We start from the raw sequence: 21,525 nt of genomic DNA, 5'->3' as shown, positions 1-21,525 counted from the left end.
CTGATCCTCTCATGCAGCCCGGCCGCCAGTCCACACCTCGCTTTTGGACACTTCCTCGCTCGACGAGCCACCTTCCTGATATGTAATCTGCACGCGTGTATTCTTGACAATGTCGCGAGACCTGTTCTTCCCACGCCCCACCTCCACCAGCTCAAAGTCGTCCTGGATGATGCCCTTCTGGCTATTGTTGTCATTGTCGTCATGGTTCGTGCCACCTTTAGGCCCCGAGGAGAGCGGGATGGCGTTGGATCGGTTCCAGCCCCTGGACCCGTTGGGGCCGGCCTTTCCGGGCCCGTAGCCGTAGGCCTCGCCGCCGGTGCGGCTGCGCTTGGAGCTCGAGAGGAGGCGGCTTGCGCCGATGCTGGTCAGGAAGCTTCGGAGAATGGGCTGCAGGGCCGGGAAGCAGCCGCACCAGAGGCCCACGTGGCCCTCCAGATCGGTCCATTGGCCGATGGTGCTCATTGAGTAGGTACTGTTTGGTGGGAGAAAGTGTGAGTCAGTGAGAGGTGAAGCAGGCATGGCTGAAAGAGGATTGAGATTGTTGCAAGGCGGTTCGACTTACGCGTCTTCATTGAAAGGGGTCGTCCGAATCAGGATGAACCGCACCAGGCCAGTGATGATGACGAAGATGCCGACGGCGAAGATGAGGATGACGCGGAACTTGCGCTTCGAGAATATCATCTTGGTGTAGATCACCCAGACGGGCAGCGCCACGAGGCTGATGTCGATCGCGATACCGAGCGCTGCGTGGACTGTCATCATCTGGTCGAGCGCATTCCCAGACATGCACATGTCAGCGGCGATGAAAGGCGGCAGCCACATTGCGCTGACGGGCTTGCAGCTCGTCATCTTGACGATGAAGAAGATGATGGTCGACACCAGCGTGATGCCGCCAACACCCCAGACGAGCCTCACGTATCGTTCTAGTTTCACATGTTAAGTCTCGCTTACCGCTTCTCGTTCTGTCACAGGGTTCCCAACTTACTGTCATTGTGGAGATTCGGCAGGAATGCGGCAATGTGGAGGCGCATCAGGCACACACACCAGAAGTACAGAAGACTCTGGGTTGTCAAAGCGTCAAAAAAGGCAAAGAGCCTGTTCTCCGACACAAAGCGGATGTGGGTACCGCTGCCAACCTGCACCAGGCGGATTTCCATAACTGACAGGGCGACCAGGCAGCCGAGACATAGCACGGCAATTATGTCGTCGATGCCCGGCCGCTTCACCATGAAGCATCGTGCGTATAGCCGGAGACCGACAAAGAGGGCCGAAAAGGCGATGAGGAACGAGTTGAGATAGAGTTGCGTGTCGCCACGGTAGCCGGGAGTGTCACGCAGGACGACATCGTCCGATGCCATCGGGGGTGGTTGGTCCGACATCGTGTTTGGTTTTTTGGTTTTTTTTGGCGGGGCGGCCAAGCAAAAGCTTCGCCTGGTCCGAGAGGGAAGGGATCGCTCAGAACGCGGGCAGAGTCCCGGTTGCTTTGCTGAAGTGATGTGCAGTAAGGTTTTCTCCGCGACGGGGAGAGCACGAGCGCCGCCTGCATGTATTTGAATCCGCTCGACCCAGGAACCCATGGCGGACACTTCAAAGTGATGCGAACCGGGGCTGTGGAGAGTGGTCCCGAGAGATTAAAGAGTCTCGGGCCTAGAATGTTGCCCTCACAGGTGAGACGCGGAAGAAACCAGGGCTCAAATCGAGCTGCATATTCTTCAGCCCAACATGGCACTGCCTGCAACATACCAGTAGTCTTTGGCAGAAGTTCCACTGGTCCCGTGCTAGCCAGGGTACCTGCCTGTGCCTTGCTCAGCTCGACCAACTTCCCCGGCCCCTAGCGCAATCTAGTTGACGCCATGTGAGAACTACATGGGCCGGGACGACTTGGGCGAGCGAGCCGCAGTCTCGCATTACATATCGTGGCTGCTCTAGCGCAGGACATCCAGTCCTCCCCTCTCCACCCCGGCCCAAACGAGCGCGCCCATATGCCACGATTAGCCACGGAATTACCCGTGCGTCTCGTGTATTTGTCCGCGAATGTTGCCCACCACGGCGGAGTCTTGTTGGCTGGAGGGTTGCGATTGTACGGTGGGACCCATGGTGGGTTTCTTTATGGTACCTTTGAACCTGCTTTGGGCGAGATGGATCCCAAGATGGCTCGCGGGGAATATTTCGTCTGGCTGGCGGTTGTGAACCACAATTTGGCTGCGATGCGGCTGCAGAGGGGGGACCGAGCGGTGCCATGTGGTTTTGCCGATTGGCGACTTGTAGCATGTCGTCAGGCAAGGGAAGGGATTCGGATCCTTTCTGGAAGGTAATGCGTGGCGCTGGCAAATTCTGCAGCCACGTGTGCATGTCTTGCCGTGGCCGGAACCTTGGTCTCCCTAGGGACCTTCGGGCCTTGCATGTCTGCACGGCCAGGATTGCAACCGGGGTGGCCTCCGTGTGTGCATCTCCAAAGTGGCAGGGTTACTTGAAAAATCCCAATGCACCGGCAGAGTGTCTTGACTAGCCTCGACTAGCTGTGTATCTTCGTGCATGAAGTGGTCGGCCCGGCGTGGCCAGGAATGCTGCATGCCATGACTGAGCCCTATCGGCCTTTCGTCCAGTATACTAGAGGGCCGATCTTCGCCGGCTGAGGTGAAGTACCATTGCCACGGCCGGGCTGCGCACGGCTGGGTGTTCGCAGAAATCGGCTGGGACCAAAGGCACCTTGGCACAAAGGGTCGGAAACTGCAGGCCGCAGCCAATATTGCTGACACCCTTGTCGTCCCGGAAGCCGACGGAAGTGAGCGGCCTGGCCCCCGCGCGCCACTTCTCTTCTAGAAACCCGGACCTCATCGTAGTCAAAGACACTCGACCAGTTTAAGATGTCTACCAAGAAGACCCTGACCAGAGCGATCATGAATGCATTCGTGCTTTATAGCTGCATGACATCCATCGTGGATGACAGCGATGGCCAGGGCCAAGATCCCACCCAGACTTCCGGCTGCTGGTTGCAGGAGGCACCCGGGTGGATGCCATGTGGAGTTGCTATGTGTCAGAGGTTCACAAAAACAAGCAGGGGCGGGCGATTCGCAACTGACTCAATGTGGACGGCTGTGGGCTGTGGCGCCAGCCAACATGGCCCAGCAAGGCAAGAAACCTACAGTTGCGGTCCCTGGAAACCCCGGGCGCTAGGGTCTGACAGACGAGGCGAAATGCGGCGAGGACGGATACTCCGCTGTGAGAACCCACACCTAGGGCAGAACTTGGAAGGGTCTGTATCTGTCTACTCCATTCTCTCCATACGAGCATCCGATCCTGCCCCGGAAGTCCGCCAGTGGCGCCCCCTTTTCCGCGTCCCATGTGTGGGGTAGCATCACCGTTGCCAACCCGCACTCGGACGACACTATTTAATGGCGACATGGGCTAGTCATCAGCATCCACGCCCTAGGGAGGCACAACTCAAACAGGCAAATGGACCGACAGCACAGCTTCCACTCAACATGACCTTTGCGAAGGCAGGCGTAAAGGCAAAGTGCGGCGTACGCCTCTTATCAACTGACTGCCGCGCACCTCCTACACACTATTAGTATCCCATCCGAGCAGAGTAGCAGGGCTGGGCTCAGCAGCTTGGTGTCTCGGTTCATACGAGTACGCAGTTCGCGTCTCCAGTTTGAACAAAGTCATGCTTCCCGGACGCCTATGCTCCAAGCCAGAAACTTGCCACTGTGTACTGGCAGCGGCGCAGCAAGCAGGGCCCCGATGGAGTCTTTGGCAAATGTGGATCACGCGCGGCCTGGACGCTTTGTTTTTGGCAAATTGGCCTCCAAGCATGGCCTCGCAGATGCATGTAGTCCCCGGACAGAGCCCCGGAGCCGCGCTGCCAACGCCAAGCGGGCCTTGCAGATAAAAACCGTAGGATCGCCGTGCATGAGGTAGCACGGAAGGTTTGGTCTCTTCAGCGCAGTAGCAGACAGCCAATCCACATCCTGCAAGGCGTTGTCCTTTCATTACGGCCCGTGCTTCCCCGTCCGTTCCGCATCTTCGTCCACCACCTGTCTCCAGTCCGTCCTGTCAAGATGCACTTCCTTCAGCTCTTGTCGTTGGCGCTGCCACTCAGCCTGGCCGTCGCCGTTCCCTATGGTGCTGCTCCTGGTGGCTGCAAACCCAGTTCGCCGGCCTGCTGCTCGAACCCGCTGATCCGTAAGGAGTGGTAAGTCGCTGCTGACCAGCCACAACGGGATGATCTATTCAGATAGGGTTTTACTGATCGCGCGATTCAGGCGGACCCTGACCACCCAGCAGAAGCAGAGTTACATCTCGGCTGTCAAGTGCCTGCAAAGCAAGCCAGCTAAGCTGTCCAACCTCTACTCGGCTTCCAAGTCTCGCTTCGATGACTTCCAGGCTTCCCACGTGGATCTGACCCCCAACATCCACTGGAATGTACGTGATGCCCACCCCACCTGCCGTGAAACCACTCATTCGCCTCAAACTGGATAACTAACACATATATACTTCTCAGGCACCGTTCCTCCCGTAAGATCCGATGGTAACCTGGCATGCTGACTCGAATGCCCTGACTGACTGATCAACTACAGATGGCACCGTTATTTTATTTCTCTTTACGAGCAGGAGCTCCGCACGACATGCGGCTACACTGGTGCCCAGCCTTACTGGAAACTGGCCCTTGACGCGGGCAGCGAAGCCGCCATTCTCAAGTCTCCTGTGCTGGACCCGGTCACCGGCTTCGGTGGCAATGGCCCATATATCCCCGATGCCGAGGCAGCTGCCTTTCCCAACTTGCCGTTCGTTGTCCCTGGCCGCAGCGGTGGTGGTTGTGTCCCCAACGGCCCCTTTGCGAAGCGCAACGTCTCCCTGGCGCTTGGCGATACTCTGGGGTACGACCCCCACTGCCTGCGCCGTGACATCAGCCCATACATCGTCACCCAGGCTGGCAATGCCTCTGTCGTCAACTGGGCTCTTGCCGCCCCGAATTTCTACGAGTTCAACATCCGTCTTCAGGGTGGCCTGCAGCCCGACCAGATGACCCTCCACGCCAGTGTCCACATCGGCATCGGCGGCAACAGTGGTGACATTGCTAATGTCAACTCGTCCCCCGGAGAGTGAGTCTTAAACCCCTGTGCTCACCTCCCTGGACCACGATATACTCAACGGTTGCTAACAACACAAATCAGCCCCCTCTTCTTCCTCCATCACGCCAACCTGGACCGCATCTGGGAGCAGTGGCAGGCAAGCGGTATGTGATCTCCAACCACCCCCCCCCTCCCCCCAAGACCTTCTCCTCCAAGTCTTGTTGTCTTGTGGCTAACTGGCTCTCCCCTTCGCTCCAGCCCCTGGCCGCCGCACAGACTTCTTCGGACCCGACAAGGAGTGGGCCTACCCTTTCAACTTCTTCGGTGACATCCCCTACTCGAACATCACAGCCGACTTTGACGTTGGCTTCGGTGGTCTGTCCGGATCGAAGAAGGTTCGTGACCTGCTCAACCCGCTCACTGGTCCCCTTTGCTACAAGTACGCGTAAGGGGGGACAGCCGCCAGGCGAGAAATATGTCCTAGAGGAGATCAATGGAGAAGAATTACTTTATAGATTAATAGCAATAGACAGAGGGCTCCATAAGCTGTTCTACCAATGGTTCGCCGCAAATAAGTTGGCCATGCTGGGTATGCGGCTTGGTCGAAACATTCTATCGTGCAGTGCCTCGATTGTCAAGCACCGCTCCTAGGCCCGGCTTTTCGGCCCCAGCGGGCACCGCGCTACGACGGCGGATGCGGCGCCTCTGATTTGTGACCGCCCCGTGCGCAATCGACTGCCTCTTTCAAGCTAGACGGACGGGGGCTGAAGGCAGAGCTAGCAGGGTCAAGGGCTCGGCAGGGCCTCAGGCGTACTGAGAAGAGACGGCACGGAAACTGGATTTAGCCCAACCAATCGGGAGGCTAGCCCTGGGAAGTCGTTTACGAAACCAGAACCTCCCGTGGAGACTGCTGCGCCGATGAGCTACTGTAGTTAGTGTCCACATGGTGCGTCAACTTATGTGTCGGAGTCTTCGCCCTGGCGCTAGGGCGGGCTGTGGGAAGACATAGTTTAGTCATAAATCCTAGTATGATCCCCGAGGAACTCCTTGGCCCGCTGGCCAAATAAGTTCCTGTGCCCCTCTCGTCGATCTACAGAAGCTGGCCAGCCTAGGTGGAGATACATGATCACCCGGCAAGCTGTTCCAGGTCGGGCGGAGGAGGTTAATGCTTAGAGAAACCACCAACAGACTTGGCAGTGTCCGTATGTGGGTTGGGATTGCTTCCGCGGCTCGTCTGCCTAGACCAGAAGGGGAGAGATATTGCTCGTGTCGGCCGTGCGCTGCGGATGTCATTTTCTTTCGGAGTGGCTCCGACAGCCTCGGTGCCAACAAAACACGATTAGTAAAGCAATTCAAGACTCGCCGCTCGCGCGAGGTCGAATTCGCAAGTGGAAAGGACAACGCGCCTTGACCTATCATTAGACTTTTCGCAAGATGGCAAACTGTGGGTTATTTCACTCCGGGAGGGGAGGGTTTTGGCCACGGGCGAACGGGTCGAGACTCTTAAGAATGTCCAGCAATCTGAGTCAAAACTGTTTCGGCCCGTCAGGTTAGAGCTCCAATATATCACCAGAAGTTTTGCTATTAAGACCAATCAAGCCTGTCAATTCGAATAACATCATGTATGGCGAGCAGGCACAAAGGACGAACATGATGATACAAAATTGCCGACGGAACGAAAGAGCCCTCCTACTTTTTACCGGCTGATAAGCTGTAGATCTTTAGCAAAGAAAAACAGGACATTTATTTCGACGACAACATTCACCCCTCATGGCCCGAGCCACGGGAAGTTTCATGTAGTACCTACACTTCCGAGGCGAAGGCGGGATGAATGCTCTCACGGTATCCCATTATACCATTCTTGGCTATTAGTGATAGCTATAACACCTTACCTCGGAGGTGTTGTACATCTAGACGTTCAGCATAATTCAAAGAATGGTACCTTTGGATCAATAAGTTTTCAGCATCAACATCGTGACGAGTCTCGCCGTTGTCTCTCGGGGAATGTACCGACCTGCACAAGGTACTATCGACTGTACATTCGTGCTTCGATAGAGATCATGGGTCTGTAGCGAGTTATGCGTGTCGAGGCAAGTAGCCATTTATGAGATAATTTGAGCTAGATTACCCTGGATGCTCATTTGCAGATAAACTGCCAAGTCACGAAGATATGTGTCCCAAGAATACGAGGGCACGGTACACGATCCATTCCATGATACTTCACAGATCAAGATAGTACATTGAAGGAGGTGGATTGAAAGTGCAAACACCGCTCATTTATGCTCATACTATTACTTTCTCTCTGTTCACCTACCAGGATTGCGGTCAGACCACGTTGTTCAATCGAAAGAGGAAATACTTCTTTTTGTGGAAGTATTTGCGCGCGCAATCCAGGACCGGATCCAGTGCGTTGCAGTGCATGTGGTCGGCAAATCCTTCGAGGTAAGAATTACAAGGTCTGCACTGCACGTCCATACACGGAGTCCGAGAGCACGGCTGCTTTCGTGGGGCGTAAACTGCCGCGGAAGAAGCAGGCATCCATTCTTTGGCCCCCATGTGGGAACGGGCGATCCCGCAAATGCTTATGCATACGACGTAAGGCTTACGATCAGAGCGACCATCCTGAACGAGCCTTAAGCCCGTGTTCGCTTTCGCCGGTCTTCATTCGCCAATGCCTACATATGATCCTTGGTCCGTGCAAGAGGCGTCTTCTGTCCTGTCAACATCGTCAGACAATATAACCATCGTGGCCGAAGTAGGGGATATTACCTATTCCACAACTGCACATGTGCATGTACGTTGGAGGGTGCATATTGACATTTGCCATGTGGTATTGTGCTGACGCAGCCTGAGGTACTTCATGGCCCAGCCTGCCCTCCACATATGTTGAGCACGACTACTTCCACTTTCACCCACAGTCCTACGGCACATCTTGTTCTTTAAAGCCTCGAACGCTCACCGAGATCTCGACTTCATCCTTGATAATGTTTATCCGTGCTGCTTCTGTCCTTGCCATCGCGGCCGAGCTCGGCGCGCTTTTCGGCGCGGCCACACCCATTGCCGACCTCGCAATGTTGAGCAAGCGGGAATTCGGCTACGTCAGCTCGTGCGACATCAACTCGGTCAAGATCGACCAGTTCTACCCAGGCAGCCGCAACTCCGTCATTGCCGGCACTTGCTACACTGCGACGGGTCAGAAGCGCGACACGAAGCTCAACCTGAACCACTGCCTCGGCAATGTGCAGGGTAACTTTCAATATGTCGAGGAGTGAGTTCTATTCTCTAGGGCAGACTACCGCTGATTTCAAGTACTGACCAGAGTGTTAACAATAGTGGCAACTTTGCCGACTCCTGCAACACGTTTACCGCATATCTCACCAACGGCGCGCTCGGCGGCAAGAACCAGAACTACTGCGTGGCCTGCTACCGGGCCGACGGCACGACCAACAGCCTCAATTGTATTGATTTGAGTAAGCGTCCTCCCGCACATGAGGCTGGAGATAGCATGATTGCTGACCACGTTATTTTGCGTAGATGGTGTTGTTGGTAATGTCGATGGCAAGCTGCAGTGCTTCGGGTACACAGACGTTGTTGGTGAGCCCTATTGAGTCTTCCAGGCTCTAGTTTTCTGGAGAGAGGGAACTTGCTGTCAGAGTTCTAAAGTTGCTGGGGCGGTTCTGAGGGATGGTTGAAAGGCTCGAACAGGCATCGACCTCGGGTACCAAACACGGTTCAAAATGTTCAGAGCAGCCAATGCGCCCGAAGCGTCCTTGCTGTGCAAGAGACAAGCAAGCCGCAGCGTTGCAAACCCCATATTTGAGCTGGTTTTCCATCCCGCACAATTGTCTCTACCACACCAGGTGCCCGTGACGGATACTTGCAAATCTACAAAGAGTCACGCTGCTTATTTTAGGGCATTTCACGCGGCCTAAAATGCACTAGTTGTGCTCAAGCGCGCATTTGAGCAAAGCTTAGTAATGACAAGCACAGCAAAGAAGCACAATGGTCCAAACCGTGGCGTCATAGAATTTAGCCTGGAGGTGCGCTAGCGCCCGCCGTGCGTTGTGACAGAGTCAGGGTCCATCCTCCGAAGGTCCGGAGCGGTGCGCTACCGAGCAGGCATGCCGTCACCACTCTAGCTAGGCGACCACTAACCCGCACGTTTCATCATCGAATCGGTGTGTCTCGGCCCAGCAATCCGTGCAGGGCAGATCGGCAGGTCCTAGGTGTGTGCGGCGTTCCGCACTCTGGAATCCTCTGGAATCGTAAAAATACATACCAAATCGGATCACGTTGTGTGCTCAGAGAAGTGCCAGACGATCTAAAAAGGCCCCATTGATCTATGACGCGGAAGTAATGACAGGCCTACATGATGAGATAAAAGTGACAATCCAATATAAGCCTGATGTCTCTGCAGGATCAGAATTGCAAGCCAGACGACGAGTCTTCGCCATTTTGACACCACAAGTTAGCCCAGCATGTACGATCTCGTGCGGGACACGGTCTTTTCGCACACTCTGCGTGTTCTCACTGGAGGCCGCGTCTTCAAGTATCCTGAAGAAGAAGACTCGTCGCTGTGGAAGCGCTATGTGCACCCTGAAAAGTCGCACAATATCGCTCGACATGGCCATGTTGATGGGCCACAGGATGACAATGGCAACAGCGAGACCAGCAGCGACTCGCCCTCCAGCGGCGACGGCCCACGAAGATCCTCGGCAACAGCCATCGAGCACCACAATGTCGTTCATGGCACGAGGAAGCTGCCTGTGGATCCTGAAAAGGGCAAGGACTACTTCATTGTGGACTGGTACGGGCCTGACGACCCTGAGGTATGTAACGACCAGCACGAATCGTGTACTCCACTCCGCTAATCGTGAGCACTGCAGAACCCCCAGAACTGGGGCCGCTTGAAGAAGGTCTTTGTGACCTTTGAAATCACGTTCCTCACGTTCGCCGTATACATAGGCAGTGCTATCTACACTGCCGGTCTCCTGGACGTGGTAGCGTCCTTCAACGTCTCGACCGTGGCGGCCACTTTGGGCCTGACCCTCTTCGTCGCCGGTTATGGCCTGGGACCGATGATCTGGGCTCCCTTGTCTGAGATTCCCCAAATTGGCCGCAACCCGGTGTACATCATCACCCTCATCATCTTTGTGGCCTTCCAGGTCCCTACAGCCCTCGCTCATAACTTCGGCATGCTCCTCGCATTCCGCTTTCTGACTGGTTTCTTCGGCTCGCCCGCACTCGCCACCGGCGGCGCCAGCATCGGCGACCTCTATGAGCCAAAGAAGCGTACTTATGGCCTCGGCATCTGGGGCATTGGCGCTGTCTCTGGTCCGACCTTGGGCCCCCTAATTGGCGGCTTCGCAGCCGAGGCCAATGGCTGGCGATGGCCCATCTGGGAGCTCATGTGGCTGTCCGGCGGCACGCTGCTGGTTCTCATCTTCTTCCTCCCCGAGACTTCGTCCGCAAACATCCTGTACCGCCGCTCGCGCCGTTTGCGCAAGCTCACGGGGAACGACAAGCTTATATGCGAGCCCGAGTTCCAGGGTAAGGACATGACTACGGGTGACATTGCAAAGATGACTCTCGTCAAGCCCTTTACCCTTCTTTTCACCGAGCCCATCGTGTTTGCGCTGGACTTGTACATTGCACTCATCTACGGCCTGCTATACATCTGGTTTGAGTCCTTTCCCATCGTGTTTACGGGCATTTATGGCTTCAGCCTCGGTCTGGAAGGGGTCGCTTTTCTCGGCATCCTCGTTGGTGTGCTCGTCGTATTTCCTTTCTTCTGGTGGTACAATAAAGCCTATACGGAGCCAAACTTCAACGAGAATGGGGAGTTGAAGCCCGAGCTTCGTCTCCCGCCGTCCTTTGTCGGGGCTTTCGCCATCCCGATCTGCTTGTTCTGGTTCGGCTGGAGCAGCCGGCCCGACATCCACTGGATCATGCCCATCATTGGCACCGCGTGGTTCAGCATCGGCGCTTTCTTACTTTTCAACTCGGTCATGAATTACCTCAGCGATGCTTATCCCGAGTCTGTGGCGAGCATCCTGGCAGGCAATGACTTCCTGAGAAGCGCACTTGGTGCAGGATTTGTAAGTCATCCAAGGAGCTATTTGTTTAGCGCAGGTTGTTGACATTGTCTCTTCAGCCACTATTTGCCAGGGCCATGTACGAGAGGCTTGGTGTCGCATGGGCGAGCTCCACCTTGGCCTTCATCTCGGTCGCGTTCATCCCGATTCCTTTCATCCTGTATAGGTACGGCGAGAAGATCCGTCACAAGAGCAAGAACGCCAGACACGACTTGTAGTCAATCAGCCAGGCGAACAACTCCATGACGCCACTGGCTGGAATCGACCTGCAGTATCGGCTGTGATCTGCTTGCGGCAGGAATATGAGACCTTTCCTGGACGAGGTCACGTTTCTTTCGGGAAGCGCGGGAAGTGCGACATAGATATTTGATTTATGATGCCTAGACTTGCTTTTTTACCATCCAGCTTGCACCGATATATAATTGACTGAAGTGATCTACTCCAAATCCTCCGTATTCCACCTCACACTCTGCTCCAAGCTAGTCCAACCGTCCTGGCCCATGTCGCGGAGCAGTTTCTCCGCCCTCGCACGGGGCACAATCTCATTCAGGTCTCGTCCCGGCTGAAAGTTCTCTGGGAACGTCTTGTGTGGATACATTTTGCGTAGTATATCCAGCAGCGCATCTCCGCTTACGGGCTCTGCAAACGCAAAGATCCGTTCCGACACGACTTCTGGATGTATGGCTGCGGCCACGTGCAGGCGAGCGGTGTCCTGCACATCAACAAAGTACTCTAAAGGCGCAGCAATACGTTAGTCCTGAATATGAGGTTGGTTATTGGGCGGCACTATGGTCGCGTCGCGGCAATAACAGCGAAAATTTGGACTCACGAGGTGGAACAAGCAGTAAAGGCTTCGAGTCCCCCTGGAACAACGCAGCCAGCAATCCCGCAGTCGTAGGATGGCCCTGGTTGACAACATCAAGGCTCTTGCCAAGGTTCATGTTGGGCAGCACAGCATTGAACTTAAACGTCGGCTTGTCCTCCTGCATGAACCTCCACGCCTCCTTCTCTGCTACCGTCTTGGACGCGGCGTACACGGCATAGGCGCGCTCAGGCTCGTACGGCGGCGGCCGGTTCGCGAGCTCGACCCACTCGTCGTTCCAGGTGTCCACGGTCACCGTGCCCGGCGTGTCTGGCTTGGGCACGAGCGCCGCGGAAGAGGACGAGGTGAGCACAAAGCGCTTCACCGAGGGCTCTTTGGCCGCGGAGCGCATCGCGCCTAGCACCATCCCGACGGCCCCGGGAATGACGATAGTCGGGTCCGGGCTGAGGGTTGTGTCGGTCGCGGTGTGTACGACCACTGCTGCCCCCTTTACGATGGCATCGAAGGCGTTGGGAGCCGTCATGTCGGGAACTGCAACGAGCGAGAAGTTGGCGGCGCCGTATTTCTCCGCAAAGAGGTTGGAGAGCCAGGCGTTTTTGCTCACATCGCGAGTCGTCGCTCGGACCTTGTAGCCGCGCTGCAGAAACTGGTCGGCAATGTGCGAGCCAATGAGGCCAGTGGCGCCAGTGACTACCACAAGGGAGCCCTTGGGGACGACGGGGGAGTCTATAGGGGACATGGTGTATGTTCTTGGGTGGAGTGACAGCAAAAGAATGCCTGGCGTAGGATTGAGTTGAACGTGGACCAAGAATCAGAGATTGCAGGTTGTGCAAACCCCGAAATTATATACGAATTGTTCCACTGGGCCGAGGACATGTGCTGACAAGGAACGTGACCCCTGAAAGCATGGACGCGGAGCATCTATTCAAAGGACGGTCGTCTTGCATGTTTCATCGCTTACAATGCAGCTCCCACCGAACTTTGAGGCCCGGACAAACCCCATCGGCCCGCCCCGAGCGAGGAGCAACCCGCTGCCCGACCCCATTTGCAAGACCTGGTCTGTCCGGGAATTGCCGTGCTGACTGATGTGGATTTCCAATCGTCGGTGTCCGATGGCCAATCACAGCTGCGCGCACGTCAGGGCCCACGGCTGATTAATCTGCAGTTTGCCTTCTAGGCGCTCGCTGCCTTCTAGAAACAAGATTAAGCTTCAGCTTGGGAATACGTCATGACTTCCTTCTTCATGTATCTTTGTCTCTCTCGGGCTCCCAACCTGCTGGTTTGACCGATTAATTGGACCCCTGTGCTGACCGCAGATAGGCTACTTCGCATGCAGTGCCGAAATTGCAGTTAGTGTCTGGCAGGGCGTCCCTAGCTAGCCCGTGAACCCCTCCAGTGCTGCTGAGCAGCCCGCGATCCGCTCGTCAGCTCGGTGATCAATTGCCTCATTGGCCTGATATACATGGTTGCAAGGATTGGCGAAATCCTGCACTACATGAATGATACTTGATTGTAGTGGAAGCAAAATCAATATTGAACGATAGGTCCAGGTGCTTTCCTCTGCCTCCCTCCCTCCACGTAGAGTCGCAAGTCCTAGGAAATCGCCGGTACGGTTGATCCACTCACTCTCGGACAGGCGGGAAGTACCGCGCTTTTTTTTGTTAAACCTGGAGACCCTCCACAGACACGTAATCCTCGCGGCATTCCTGCAGGATTGCACCACTAGGGACCCCCGCCATGGTCCGACGAGGGCTGGAAAGCTCCGTGCTTGAAAGGAAGATGGCATATTAATAGACTAAGGGATTATGCAGAATGTGAATAGGATAGGAGCACGTAAACAGCCGCTGCAATAGCCGATCAGGCCTTCCCCGCATCCTCTGGCATAACTCACTCTACTACGTAGCGTAGGTACCACTAGGATCGTTCGCTCCGGCTAGGTACCGTGCTGGGGTGGGGTAGATCACGCAAAAAAAGTACTAAACGAAGCACTATTCCATGAATTGATCGCATCATGTTGTTCGTCCAGAGCGGACTAACAGAAACACAGGTATATATCCAAGCAGTCTTGGTCATAATTGAACTCCATTTTTTTCAATCTTAAGCAGTGTATGCAACTGGGATTGCGTTGATTAGACATTCCCTCATGTTTGTAGCGATACTACTTTAATGCTACAAAAGTGCCCGGCCCCGAAAAGTCTGGGAATAGACTGAGGCACTACCGCAGACTCTGGCAGGCGATGAGCTCCCCTTCGGTGATTGTTCTTCTCTTGATCAGAAGGAACCTTACTTTGCCTCAGCACATCACATCACCAGTGAGCTTGTGGCGGGTTTCAAGCGTACTTCCGATTGGGGCTGATGTTATTGGTTCTGATCCCTGAGAATTCTCCATAATAATTGCACTGGGGCCGCGTGGCTCTGAGCAAACACTCAGAATAACTAACTTAGTTTCGTCGATATAAGGTTAAGCCCGCTGACTAAACCTTACCCAATCAATTACTGATACACCGGCTCGACTGCCTGATGGAGTTATTGTGAATATATGATAGGGCAGCAGATGATTAGGGTCTTGGCATTTGGGTGCCTCCCTGAGTCCTCTCTCTTTTGACCGCTGGGTACCTGCCGCCAAGAGGCTAGGACCGTCCGTCTGCACGACCTAGATTTATGACGAACTATGCGGCGTTAGCGGAAACGGATATATCGGTATTACCCTTATTGAACAGTGACTATTGTTACGCGAAGAGGGCGACGAGTTCCTTCCATCCACATCGGGGTTAGCTAGATGTCGATCTATGGCGGTGATAGTGGGTACGGACATATCGGCGTCATTGTGTCCGCACAGCCGTTGCCCTGACGAGCTTCCCCATATATATACCTCGGCAGAGACGATCTCCCAAAGTCAGACATTTGGCCACTGACACCCAAGACGAAACAACTCATTAACGGAAATCCCTACACAATCATCATGTCGGCAGCCGTTCGCGACACCGGCGCAGAAGCCGCCGTCCGCTTTATCGGCAAGATGCACAACGACACCTACGCAGATATCGACCCGCTCAAGGCCGACCTCTCAGGCAAGACCATCGTCATCTCGGGTGCCTCGAAAGGTATCGGCCGCGCTGCCGCCATTGCCTTTGCGCAGGCCGGCGCGTCCAACATTGCCATCACCGCGCGCTCCAATCTCGACGACGTGGTCTCTGCCATGCTGAAGGCCGCTCGTGATGCTGGCCGGCCCAAAGATCCCGTCATTCTTAGCGCCACCGCCGACGCGACTTCCGAACAGGACGTGTCGCGCTTCGCCAAGAAGGTCGGCGAGGCATTCGGCGCCGTAGATCTCCTCATTAACAACGCCGGCTACCTGTCCGAATGGACGCCCCTTATTGACACGGACCCGACGGACTGGTGGATGAACTTCGAGGTCAACGTCCGCGGCATATATCTTTTCACGCGCGCCTTCCTGCCTCTCGTCCTCAAGTCTGCCTCGCTCAAGACAATTCTCAATGTGACGAGCTTCGGAGCCGTGGTCATCAGCGAGGGCGCCAGCGGCTACCAGACGACAAAGTTCGCCGTGTGCCGCTTGACCGAGCATGTTGCCGCCGATTATGCCGACCAGGGTCTCGTCTGCGTCGCGATACATCCTGGCGGTATCAAGACCGAGCTGGGCACCCGGATGCCCAAGCCGATGCACGAGTGGCTCGTGGACGAGGTCGAGTTGCCGGCCCACTGGATGACGTGGTTTGCAAGGGAGCGACGAGAGTGGCTCCAGGCGCGCTTCGTGGCGGTCAATTGGGACGTCAAGGAGCTCGAGTCGAAGAAGGACGAGATTGTCAATGGGAACAAGCTAAAGTTTCGGATGGTTGCTTAGATGACTACACAACAAAGGTCGCGGGTACAAGGACAGCCACGTGGTTGCCCGGGTCACTTGAGCTTGATTGGAATAGCAACTGGCTGCTCTACGGAACAACGACATTTACCCGTGGGCTTCCAAGCAATTCCCCAAGAACTGCTTGGAAGCTGGACTCGACCATGTTTAGGAGTTGGCAGTTTCAAATGATGGCATTTTTAGTGAGACTGGCTATCCTACCCCTGCTGAATGGCTATGGCCTCAACAATGCTACCACTTCATAATGACTAGAGTGCACCCGAACATTGTCCGGTAGAATACGGTCACGCAATCCGTGCACGATGTGCGATTAATTGCTCTGGTCTGTCTGTCGCGGCAAGTCCGGCAAGAATGTCCAATTTATGCGGCCATCAGTGAGCCAGTATCGATGTCATCAGACCGTGAATAACCGATCAAGATTTTGACAATGTCGCTGACTGCCTTACTGGCATACCGTCTGTACAGTCTTGAGATCATCCCGTCGATGCCGCTGGACGGGAGAAGTACCCGGAAAAGAGGGGAAACATGCTGCATACAGCGGATCTAGACTAGCCACCCTCACGGCAGCCACTTCGGCTTCACGGTATTCTCGCGCGACCTGCTTTAGCGTGCGAAGATACGACTACAGCAGCGCGGCACATGCGGCAAAAGGAAGCCATTTCCCGGCTCCAGCTCCCCATGCCTCCTCCAGACCACCTTTGCGACTCATGCGCAGCGCTTGACCTCGAGTCTCTGATAACGGCGCCATGGCTGACAAGCGAAGACGCCCGCCACGCTCACGCCTCGCGCCCTGCCACAGACTTCGAGGTAGAGCGATCCGTCTACATCGACGACTTTTCTCTCAGGACTGCCAAGCGCAGCTCGACGCGCTGCCAGCTCTGCCAGCTTGTCGCCGCGTGCGCCCGCATGACTGGCGACGAGGATGACCTGGAGGACAAGCACTGCTGCATCCGCCCAAAGCTCGTGTGGGCGAGCCCGGCTCGGCAGGCTGATGCGCCCAGGCTCGTGCACAGCGGGCAGCTCTATGTCTGGTTCCATGAGCTCAAGAGGAACCAGAAGATTGCTTCGCCAGCAAGCCGTGCAGCTAAGAAATCGGAAGCCCGGGAAAGGAAGCGCAGCGGGCTTTCCGATCGCCTGATAAGCAAGAGTGTGCGAGACAAGTTCCCTGATGTGGTCCGAGATGGCGACGTAGCACTATCAAGCGGAAGAGAACTTCGCGATACCCCAGGAACAGGCCCTGGAGCAGCAGAGAACAAAACAGCAGAGAACGGAGCAGCGAAGAAAGAAGCGGACGAAACAGCGAAGAACAGGGCAGCAGAGAACAAAGCAGCAGACGCCATCATCGAGTCAGCTGTGGGGTCATGGAAGATTGATATACTAGGCAAGGCATTTGACAGCTTTCGCCTGCTGATCCAGCCTCATGCCGACCTCGACATGCTGCAGTCATGGTTCAATTGCTGTACCCGCACTCACCAGCACCGCCAGGAGTTGGAAGACGTATCTGCACGTCTTGCTAGTATCCGCAACAAGAGCCTATTCAGGGTAATCAACACCTCCACCGGCAGACTCGAAGCACTGAGCGACCGGAGAGAATTTGCTGCCCTCTCATATGTCTGGGGGACGGTCCCTGAACGCTCGCGCCGCCGCAGCCCAGCAAAGCAGGGTCTAGAAAGCTATGCTCCCACTTTACGAGATGCTGCACAGCTGGCCAAGGCATTGGGTATAGAGTGGCTCTGGGTAGATCGCATCTGTATCGACCAGAAGAACGACGGGGAGAAAGCGGCCCTGATTCCTTACATCAAAGATATCTTCGCTGGTGCTCAAATCACCATCGTTGCGGCCTGTGGTGATGGTGCGCACACAGGACTCTCTGGAGCTCCCGGAACGCCTCGGCCCTCAGAGACATCTTATGAGCTCAAACTCGGCCACGGTGAAGAACAAACCGCAAGTCTTGCCCCGGCGAGGCACAGCTTCAACACTCTGGACAAAGCATCCGTTTGGCACACGCGCGGCTGGACTTTTGAAGAATACGTATTCTCACGCCGCCTCCTCTACGTCTTTCCATCCGAGATCATCTTTAGCTGCAGCAGCGGCACGTTCAGAGAATCCACCGGGCAACAGTATGTGCCAGAACCAGCCGGCTCGACATGGGGCGACACTGGAACCGAGCCGCCACTCATGGCTGCTCGTCTCCAGGCGCAGTTCAACGGCGGAGGAGACGGCCGCGAAACCGTAGTCACCCTACCAGACTTTGTCCGCTCAGTTGAGGAATACACTGCCCGGGAGCTCAGTGTAGAGGAGGACCGCGTGGCGGCGTTTGCCGGGCTCGTCACAGCCACCGCGGCCTCGAGAGCACACGAGCAATCCGAGCAGGCTCTCCTCAAGCATGGCCATCCCCTGCCGTACTTTGAAACCTTGCTGACATGGCAACACGTGCTTCAATACGACAGTCATGGTCCAAGAAATCATCAAATGGTGCGCCGCCCAATGTTTGGTGAGCCTTTTGTTCCATCGTGGAGCTGGGCTGCTGCCGGCATGAAAGTCCAGTTCCTCGACAGGGGCAGTGGGCGTCCGTCAGCAGCCTGGTTCGAGTTTGCCCCCCTGGGAGATATACATGTCCTCGGATTGCCTACGGAAGCCATGGTCCGCGATTTGTCGCGCCGCTTCGGTGTAAGCAGCCCAGATTCCATCATGGCACTGGCAAGGTTGGAGCGAATGTCTGAACCCACGAGCACGTATCCACCAACCTACATGGAACTGGATGGTCCTCCGGCATACCGCGTCGAGGCCAACGCAATGCCACCGCAGCTCGACCCATCCTTGCGTGGGCAAGCAACGTCAAAATTACCACAGCTGCACCTAGTGACTGTCACATTTTCTGCCTATTTGTACTTCGCCGAGTCTGGCTCCAAGCGGCTCATCCTGCAGCAGCGGGCGACTGGTGCATTTGCGTCCTCGATCATCGAAAACTGGTCTATCCCGCCGGCCGGTAAGGACAGCGCAGCCAGGCGGCGGTCCTTTTGGAAAGAGGTTATCAGGTTGAACGGAAAGCACAGCAGGGGAGCCAGCCCTGGCAGATGCAAGTCCATCCCCGTCGGCTACGACGAATCCAGCGGACTTGGCAAATTCTGCGTCATAGCTGGGCTGGGCCATATCTACATCATGGCTCTGGCAGAGACGGATTGGGCACTGCCGTCGTCTTCACCCACCATCCCCGTCATGGCAAGATTGGGCTTGTGTAGAGTATCTCAGGTGGCCGACCAAGCTGCCCTCGTGGACATCATGTCCGAGGGCGGCGCCAAGTGGCAACGTATTTGCATTGTCTAGAAAAGAACACGATTCGATTATTCAGCGGAGACAATGTTGATCTGCCTCTTAGGCGATATTCGAGCCAGTCCGAAACATAATGCAGCTGCTCCTCTGCCAGGGGGCTTGATTAGTTCGACGGCATTTGATGTGTCACTTTCAACGCATGATTCTACGGCATAGTCACTCGATCGACTTGAAAATTATAGCAATTTAGGATGCTGTTGTGAGCCACTCAATCCACAGGATTGGCAGCGTGTCAGACTTCATTGATGCATGTGTATGTCCCCAGCAACCCCTCGTCCTATTGAAAACTCCACGACACAGGCAGCTGAGGGAAACTAGTTCAGGACATTTCAGCTTGGCCTGGCAGTTGTGAAGACAAGGCATCTCATTCAATATGCGCGGTCAGCCCATAATGGCTCAAGGTCCAAGCATCACTCTTCTGACACTGTTGTGGTTCCCAAAAGGGTTGATTCATATTTCAATTGTCACATCACAACCAAGTAACAACCTCCCTCGCCGTCATCATTAGCATCGATATCCCGTACAGTTGATGGTGTTGACCAACCACGTCCAGCCTGTCACAGATGCAGACCGTACCGAGGGCAGTCCACCATCATCACAACCTGCGTTACCACCGACTGGCAGGGTAGCCTTGGACGTTGAAACAAACGACGCAGCCTTCACAAGACTACCAGCATCTCAAGAGCTTGTCCAGTTATATGACCACCACGCGGAGATTACTCGACACCTGACCACTCTGGCTGCTCTTCGCCGCGGTTCTCCAGACATTCCAGAAATTGTTGGAGTCGGCCGACTCTGATGAGAAGACGGGCGAAGTAGATGTATACAGGGTCAACTTGCCCGTGGCGCGCTCGACCTTTCCCAGCACCGTCTCGCCAGTCTGCTGGTTGCTCGTGGTACCCCGCGGGGCGAAAGCCAGACCGCCTCCGTCATTGGCAGTAAAGCCAGGCACGATAAGGGTAAAGCTGCTGGTCGACATGATACACCCTGTCCCGAGGCTGAAGAAGAAATTGAACTTTGTCGCAGTATCGCTGGTGCCGACAAAGGCAAAGGGTTCGGGGGCCGTGGCGTCGCCACCAACGAATTTGGCGAAACGATTATTCTCGTCGTAGACTTTGAATGTGTACGATGTCTCCAGCACAGTCGTTGTTGTGGTGCTCGTGACCTGGTGCGCCAGAAGGCTCGCCTGCTGTCAGTTTCTGCTGTAGGATTAGGCATGGATTCTGGGGGATGGGAGCGGGTTCCTACGATGCTAGTCGAGGCTGTAGGGGTGGTGATAGCTAAGCAATTGCAGGCCGACGAGATGGCAGACGCAACATTGAATGCAGAGAGGCAGGCAGGCTTGGCGACTGCGCGCTCGTCATGGTGCTGTCCGAGATGTGGTGCGGCGCGTGGAGCACCGTCCGGCGCCTCCCGCGCGTGCTTTGGTTCCGATCCGGCGGGATCATGCCTCTTGGCAGGAGCTGGGGTAGTCTCGCAATTCAGCAGGTACGACACTCTGGCTTACTGTCAGCATCGACTCTGTCATTGGCAACGGTCCGCAGTCCTTACGTGACGGTGGTTGGGCTGGCGACATAGACCGTCTGCACCACGGCCGGTGGAGTGGTGATCGACAGGTACGAGGCGCAGTACTGTGTCGCCGCTGCTTGTTGCTTGAGGAGGCTGACTGCTTTGGTGACCACAACGCACAAAGGGTCAGCAGCTCGGGCATCGAGCGGCGAGGCGCTCACCAGGCCCAAGAACGTGGCAGCCAGGACGAGCGGATTAGGATGGAACAGCATTGCGTCGACGTGGAGGGTGCTCAGGATTTGGTGCGCTGCTTCACTTGTCGATCAAGCCTCCATGCCGCTCCCCTTTATACTCGAAGATTGGGTTTAGACAACTCTGGGATGGCCCTCCTGCGCCGCGGCAAGACCATGCGTTTAGTACGGAGCAGGTCCCCGGTCAGAGCGGTTGCTGCTGGCGGTAGCACCCTCGATTCAAGCGGCACTAGTTGGTCAGCGTTTTAGGAGATCAACCCGGCTGCATCTCCCCACTGGTTCGGTCACGGGCCAGGCCTGCCTAGATTGCCTCGAGTGGCCAGCTGTGAGCAAAAGCGCACTAGCGCCCTTCGACCTTCAAGGCTGGGCTGCATAGGCTGGCCTTGGGAGGACTTGCATGGGAAGATTGAGGCCCTAGTGGCTATGTCCCTCCACTGGACTCGCATCAGATGCACGAGTCTTATGTCGGTGCAATGTCTCTGATAATACGCTCGCAGCAACTGATCCGCAAACGCCGAGAAAAGACGGAGGCTGCCAGACTCGCTGAGAAGTGCAAGCA

General features: G+C 55.7%; 8 protein-coding genes across 8 annotated transcripts; 5 read left to right on the top strand and 3 right to left on the bottom strand.

Moving 5' to 3' along the window:
* Positions 1–9: 9 nt before the first annotated feature.
* On the bottom strand, positions 10–1,379 carry B0I36DRAFT_368098 (uncharacterized protein; the record flags this gene model as incomplete). Its single annotated transcript, XM_046159561.1, has 3 exons — positions 10–472; positions 563–923; positions 986–1,379. The coding sequence occupies 3 exons, from the start codon at positions 1,377–1,379 to the stop codon at positions 10–12; spliced, it is 1,218 nt and encodes a 405-aa protein (XP_046006314.1).
* A 2,573-nt stretch (positions 1,380–3,952) lies between these two features.
* On the top strand, positions 3,953–5,644 carry B0I36DRAFT_435445 (uncharacterized protein). Its single transcript, XM_046162764.1, has 6 exons — positions 3,953–4,195; positions 4,266–4,425; positions 4,505–4,518; positions 4,581–5,105; positions 5,178–5,239; positions 5,334–5,644. Exons 1-6 carry the CDS (start codon positions 4,062–4,064, stop codon positions 5,522–5,524), a joined length of 1,086 nt encoding a protein of 361 aa, XP_046006313.1. The 5' UTR covers positions 3,953–4,061; the 3' UTR covers positions 5,525–5,644.
* Positions 5,645–8,000: 2,356 nt separating this feature from the next.
* Positions 8,001–9,081, top strand: B0I36DRAFT_335214 (uncharacterized protein). Its single transcript, XM_046155440.1, has 3 exons — positions 8,001–8,343; positions 8,409–8,545; positions 8,610–9,081. Exons 1-3 carry the CDS (start codon positions 8,060–8,062, stop codon positions 8,681–8,683), a joined length of 495 nt encoding a protein of 164 aa, XP_046006312.1. The 5' UTR covers positions 8,001–8,059; the 3' UTR covers positions 8,684–9,081.
* Positions 9,082–9,553: 472 nt separating this feature from the next.
* B0I36DRAFT_253159 (MFS transporter) lies at positions 9,554–11,388 on the top strand (the record flags this gene model as incomplete). The annotated part of the gene is made up of 3 exons (XM_046150737.1): positions 9,554–9,904; positions 9,962–11,173; positions 11,230–11,388. The coding sequence occupies 3 exons, from the start codon at positions 9,554–9,556 to the stop codon at positions 11,386–11,388; spliced, it is 1,722 nt and encodes a 573-aa protein (XP_046006311.1).
* A 134-nt stretch (positions 11,389–11,522) lies between these two features.
* B0I36DRAFT_335213 (uncharacterized protein) lies at positions 11,523–12,929 on the bottom strand. Its single transcript, XM_046155439.1, has 2 exons — positions 12,000–12,929; positions 11,523–11,902 (listed from the first exon to the last, which is right to left on the bottom strand). Exons 1-2 carry the CDS (start codon positions 12,730–12,732, stop codon positions 11,607–11,609), a joined length of 1,029 nt encoding a protein of 342 aa, XP_046006310.1. The 5' UTR covers positions 12,733–12,929; the 3' UTR covers positions 11,523–11,606.
* A 1,972-nt stretch (positions 12,930–14,901) lies between these two features.
* B0I36DRAFT_335211 (putative oxidoreductase) lies at positions 14,902–16,129 on the top strand. Its single transcript, XM_046155438.1, has one exon. The coding sequence runs from the start codon at positions 14,956–14,958 to the stop codon at positions 15,853–15,855; it is 900 nt and encodes a 299-aa protein (XP_046006309.1). The 5' UTR covers positions 14,902–14,955; the 3' UTR covers positions 15,856–16,129.
* Positions 16,130–17,675: 1,546 nt separating this feature from the next.
* Positions 17,676–19,411, top strand: B0I36DRAFT_335210 (uncharacterized protein). Its single transcript, XM_046155437.1, has one exon. The coding sequence runs from the start codon at positions 18,052–18,054 to the stop codon at positions 19,198–19,200; it is 1,149 nt and encodes a 382-aa protein (XP_046006308.1). The 5' UTR covers positions 17,676–18,051; the 3' UTR covers positions 19,201–19,411.
* Positions 19,412–19,674: 263 nt separating this feature from the next.
* B0I36DRAFT_388328 (uncharacterized protein) lies at positions 19,675–21,070 on the bottom strand. The gene is made up of 3 exons (XM_046161238.1): positions 20,758–21,070; positions 20,455–20,704; positions 19,675–20,392 (listed from the first exon to the last, which is right to left on the bottom strand). Exons 1-3 carry the CDS (start codon positions 20,985–20,987, stop codon positions 19,901–19,903), a joined length of 972 nt encoding a protein of 323 aa, XP_046006307.1. The 5' UTR covers positions 20,988–21,070; the 3' UTR covers positions 19,675–19,900.
* Between the last annotated feature and the right edge of the window lie 455 nt (positions 21,071–21,525).

This window comes from Microdochium trichocladiopsis (assembly GCF_020744255.1).
Source record: "Microdochium trichocladiopsis strain MPI-CAGE-CH-0230 chromosome Unknown B0I36scaffold_11, whole genome shotgun sequence".
NCBI classification, from domain to species: Eukaryota; Fungi; Ascomycota; class Sordariomycetes; order Xylariales; family Microdochiaceae; genus Microdochium; species Microdochium trichocladiopsis.
Note: the sequence above shows the minus strand (reverse complement) of the source record. Positions and strands in the feature narration are given on the sequence as shown.

What these genes read in the sequence shown, in the direction of transcription:
- B0I36DRAFT_335214 (XM_046155440.1), top strand. Translation starts at nt 8,060, where the DNA reads ATGTTTATCCGTGCTGCTTCTGTCCTTGCCATCGCGGCCGAGCTCGGC. An exon ending in AACTTTCAATATGTCGAGGA is followed by an intron (nt 8,344 to 8,408) that starts GTGAGTTCTATT and finishes TGTTAACAATAG; the next exon opens with TGGCAACTTTGCCGACTCCT. An exon ending in CCTCAATTGTATTGATTTGA is followed by an intron (nt 8,546 to 8,609) that starts GTAAGCGTCCTC and finishes TATTTTGCGTAG; the next exon opens with ATGGTGTTGTTGGTAATGTC.
- B0I36DRAFT_335210 (XM_046155437.1), top strand. Translation starts at nt 18,052, where the DNA reads ATGGCTGCTCGTCTCCAGGCGCAGTTCAACGGCGGAGGAGACGGCCGC.
- B0I36DRAFT_388328 (XM_046161238.1), bottom strand. Translation starts at nt 20,987, where the DNA reads ATGCTGTTCCATCCTAATCCGCTCGTCCTGGCTGCCACGTTCTTGGGC. An exon ending in GCCAGCCCAACCACCGTCAC is followed by an intron (nt 20,705 to 20,757) that starts GTAAGGACTGCG and finishes ACAGTAAGCCAG; the next exon opens with AGTGTCGTACCTGCTGAATT. An exon ending in CTACAGCCTCGACTAGCATC is followed by an intron (nt 20,393 to 20,454) that starts GTAGGAACCCGC and finishes AACTGACAGCAG; the next exon opens with GCGAGCCTTCTGGCGCACCA.
- B0I36DRAFT_335211 (XM_046155438.1), top strand. Translation starts at nt 14,956, where the DNA reads ATGTCGGCAGCCGTTCGCGACACCGGCGCAGAAGCCGCCGTCCGCTTT.
- B0I36DRAFT_435445 (XM_046162764.1), top strand. Translation starts at nt 4,062, where the DNA reads ATGCACTTCCTTCAGCTCTTGTCGTTGGCGCTGCCACTCAGCCTGGCC. An exon ending in CCGCTGATCCGTAAGGAGTG is followed by an intron (nt 4,196 to 4,265) that starts GTAAGTCGCTGC and finishes CGCGCGATTCAG; the next exon opens with GCGGACCCTGACCACCCAGC. An exon ending in GGAGCAGTGGCAGGCAAGCG is followed by an intron (nt 5,240 to 5,333) that starts GTATGTGATCTC and finishes CCTTCGCTCCAG; the next exon opens with CCCCTGGCCGCCGCACAGAC.
- B0I36DRAFT_335213 (XM_046155439.1), bottom strand. Translation starts at nt 12,732, where the DNA reads ATGTCCCCTATAGACTCCCCCGTCGTCCCCAAGGGCTCCCTTGTGGTA. An exon ending in TTTACTGCTTGTTCCACCTC is followed by an intron (nt 11,903 to 11,999) that starts GTGAGTCCAAAT and finishes CTGCGCCTTTAG; the next exon opens with AGTACTTTGTTGATGTGCAG.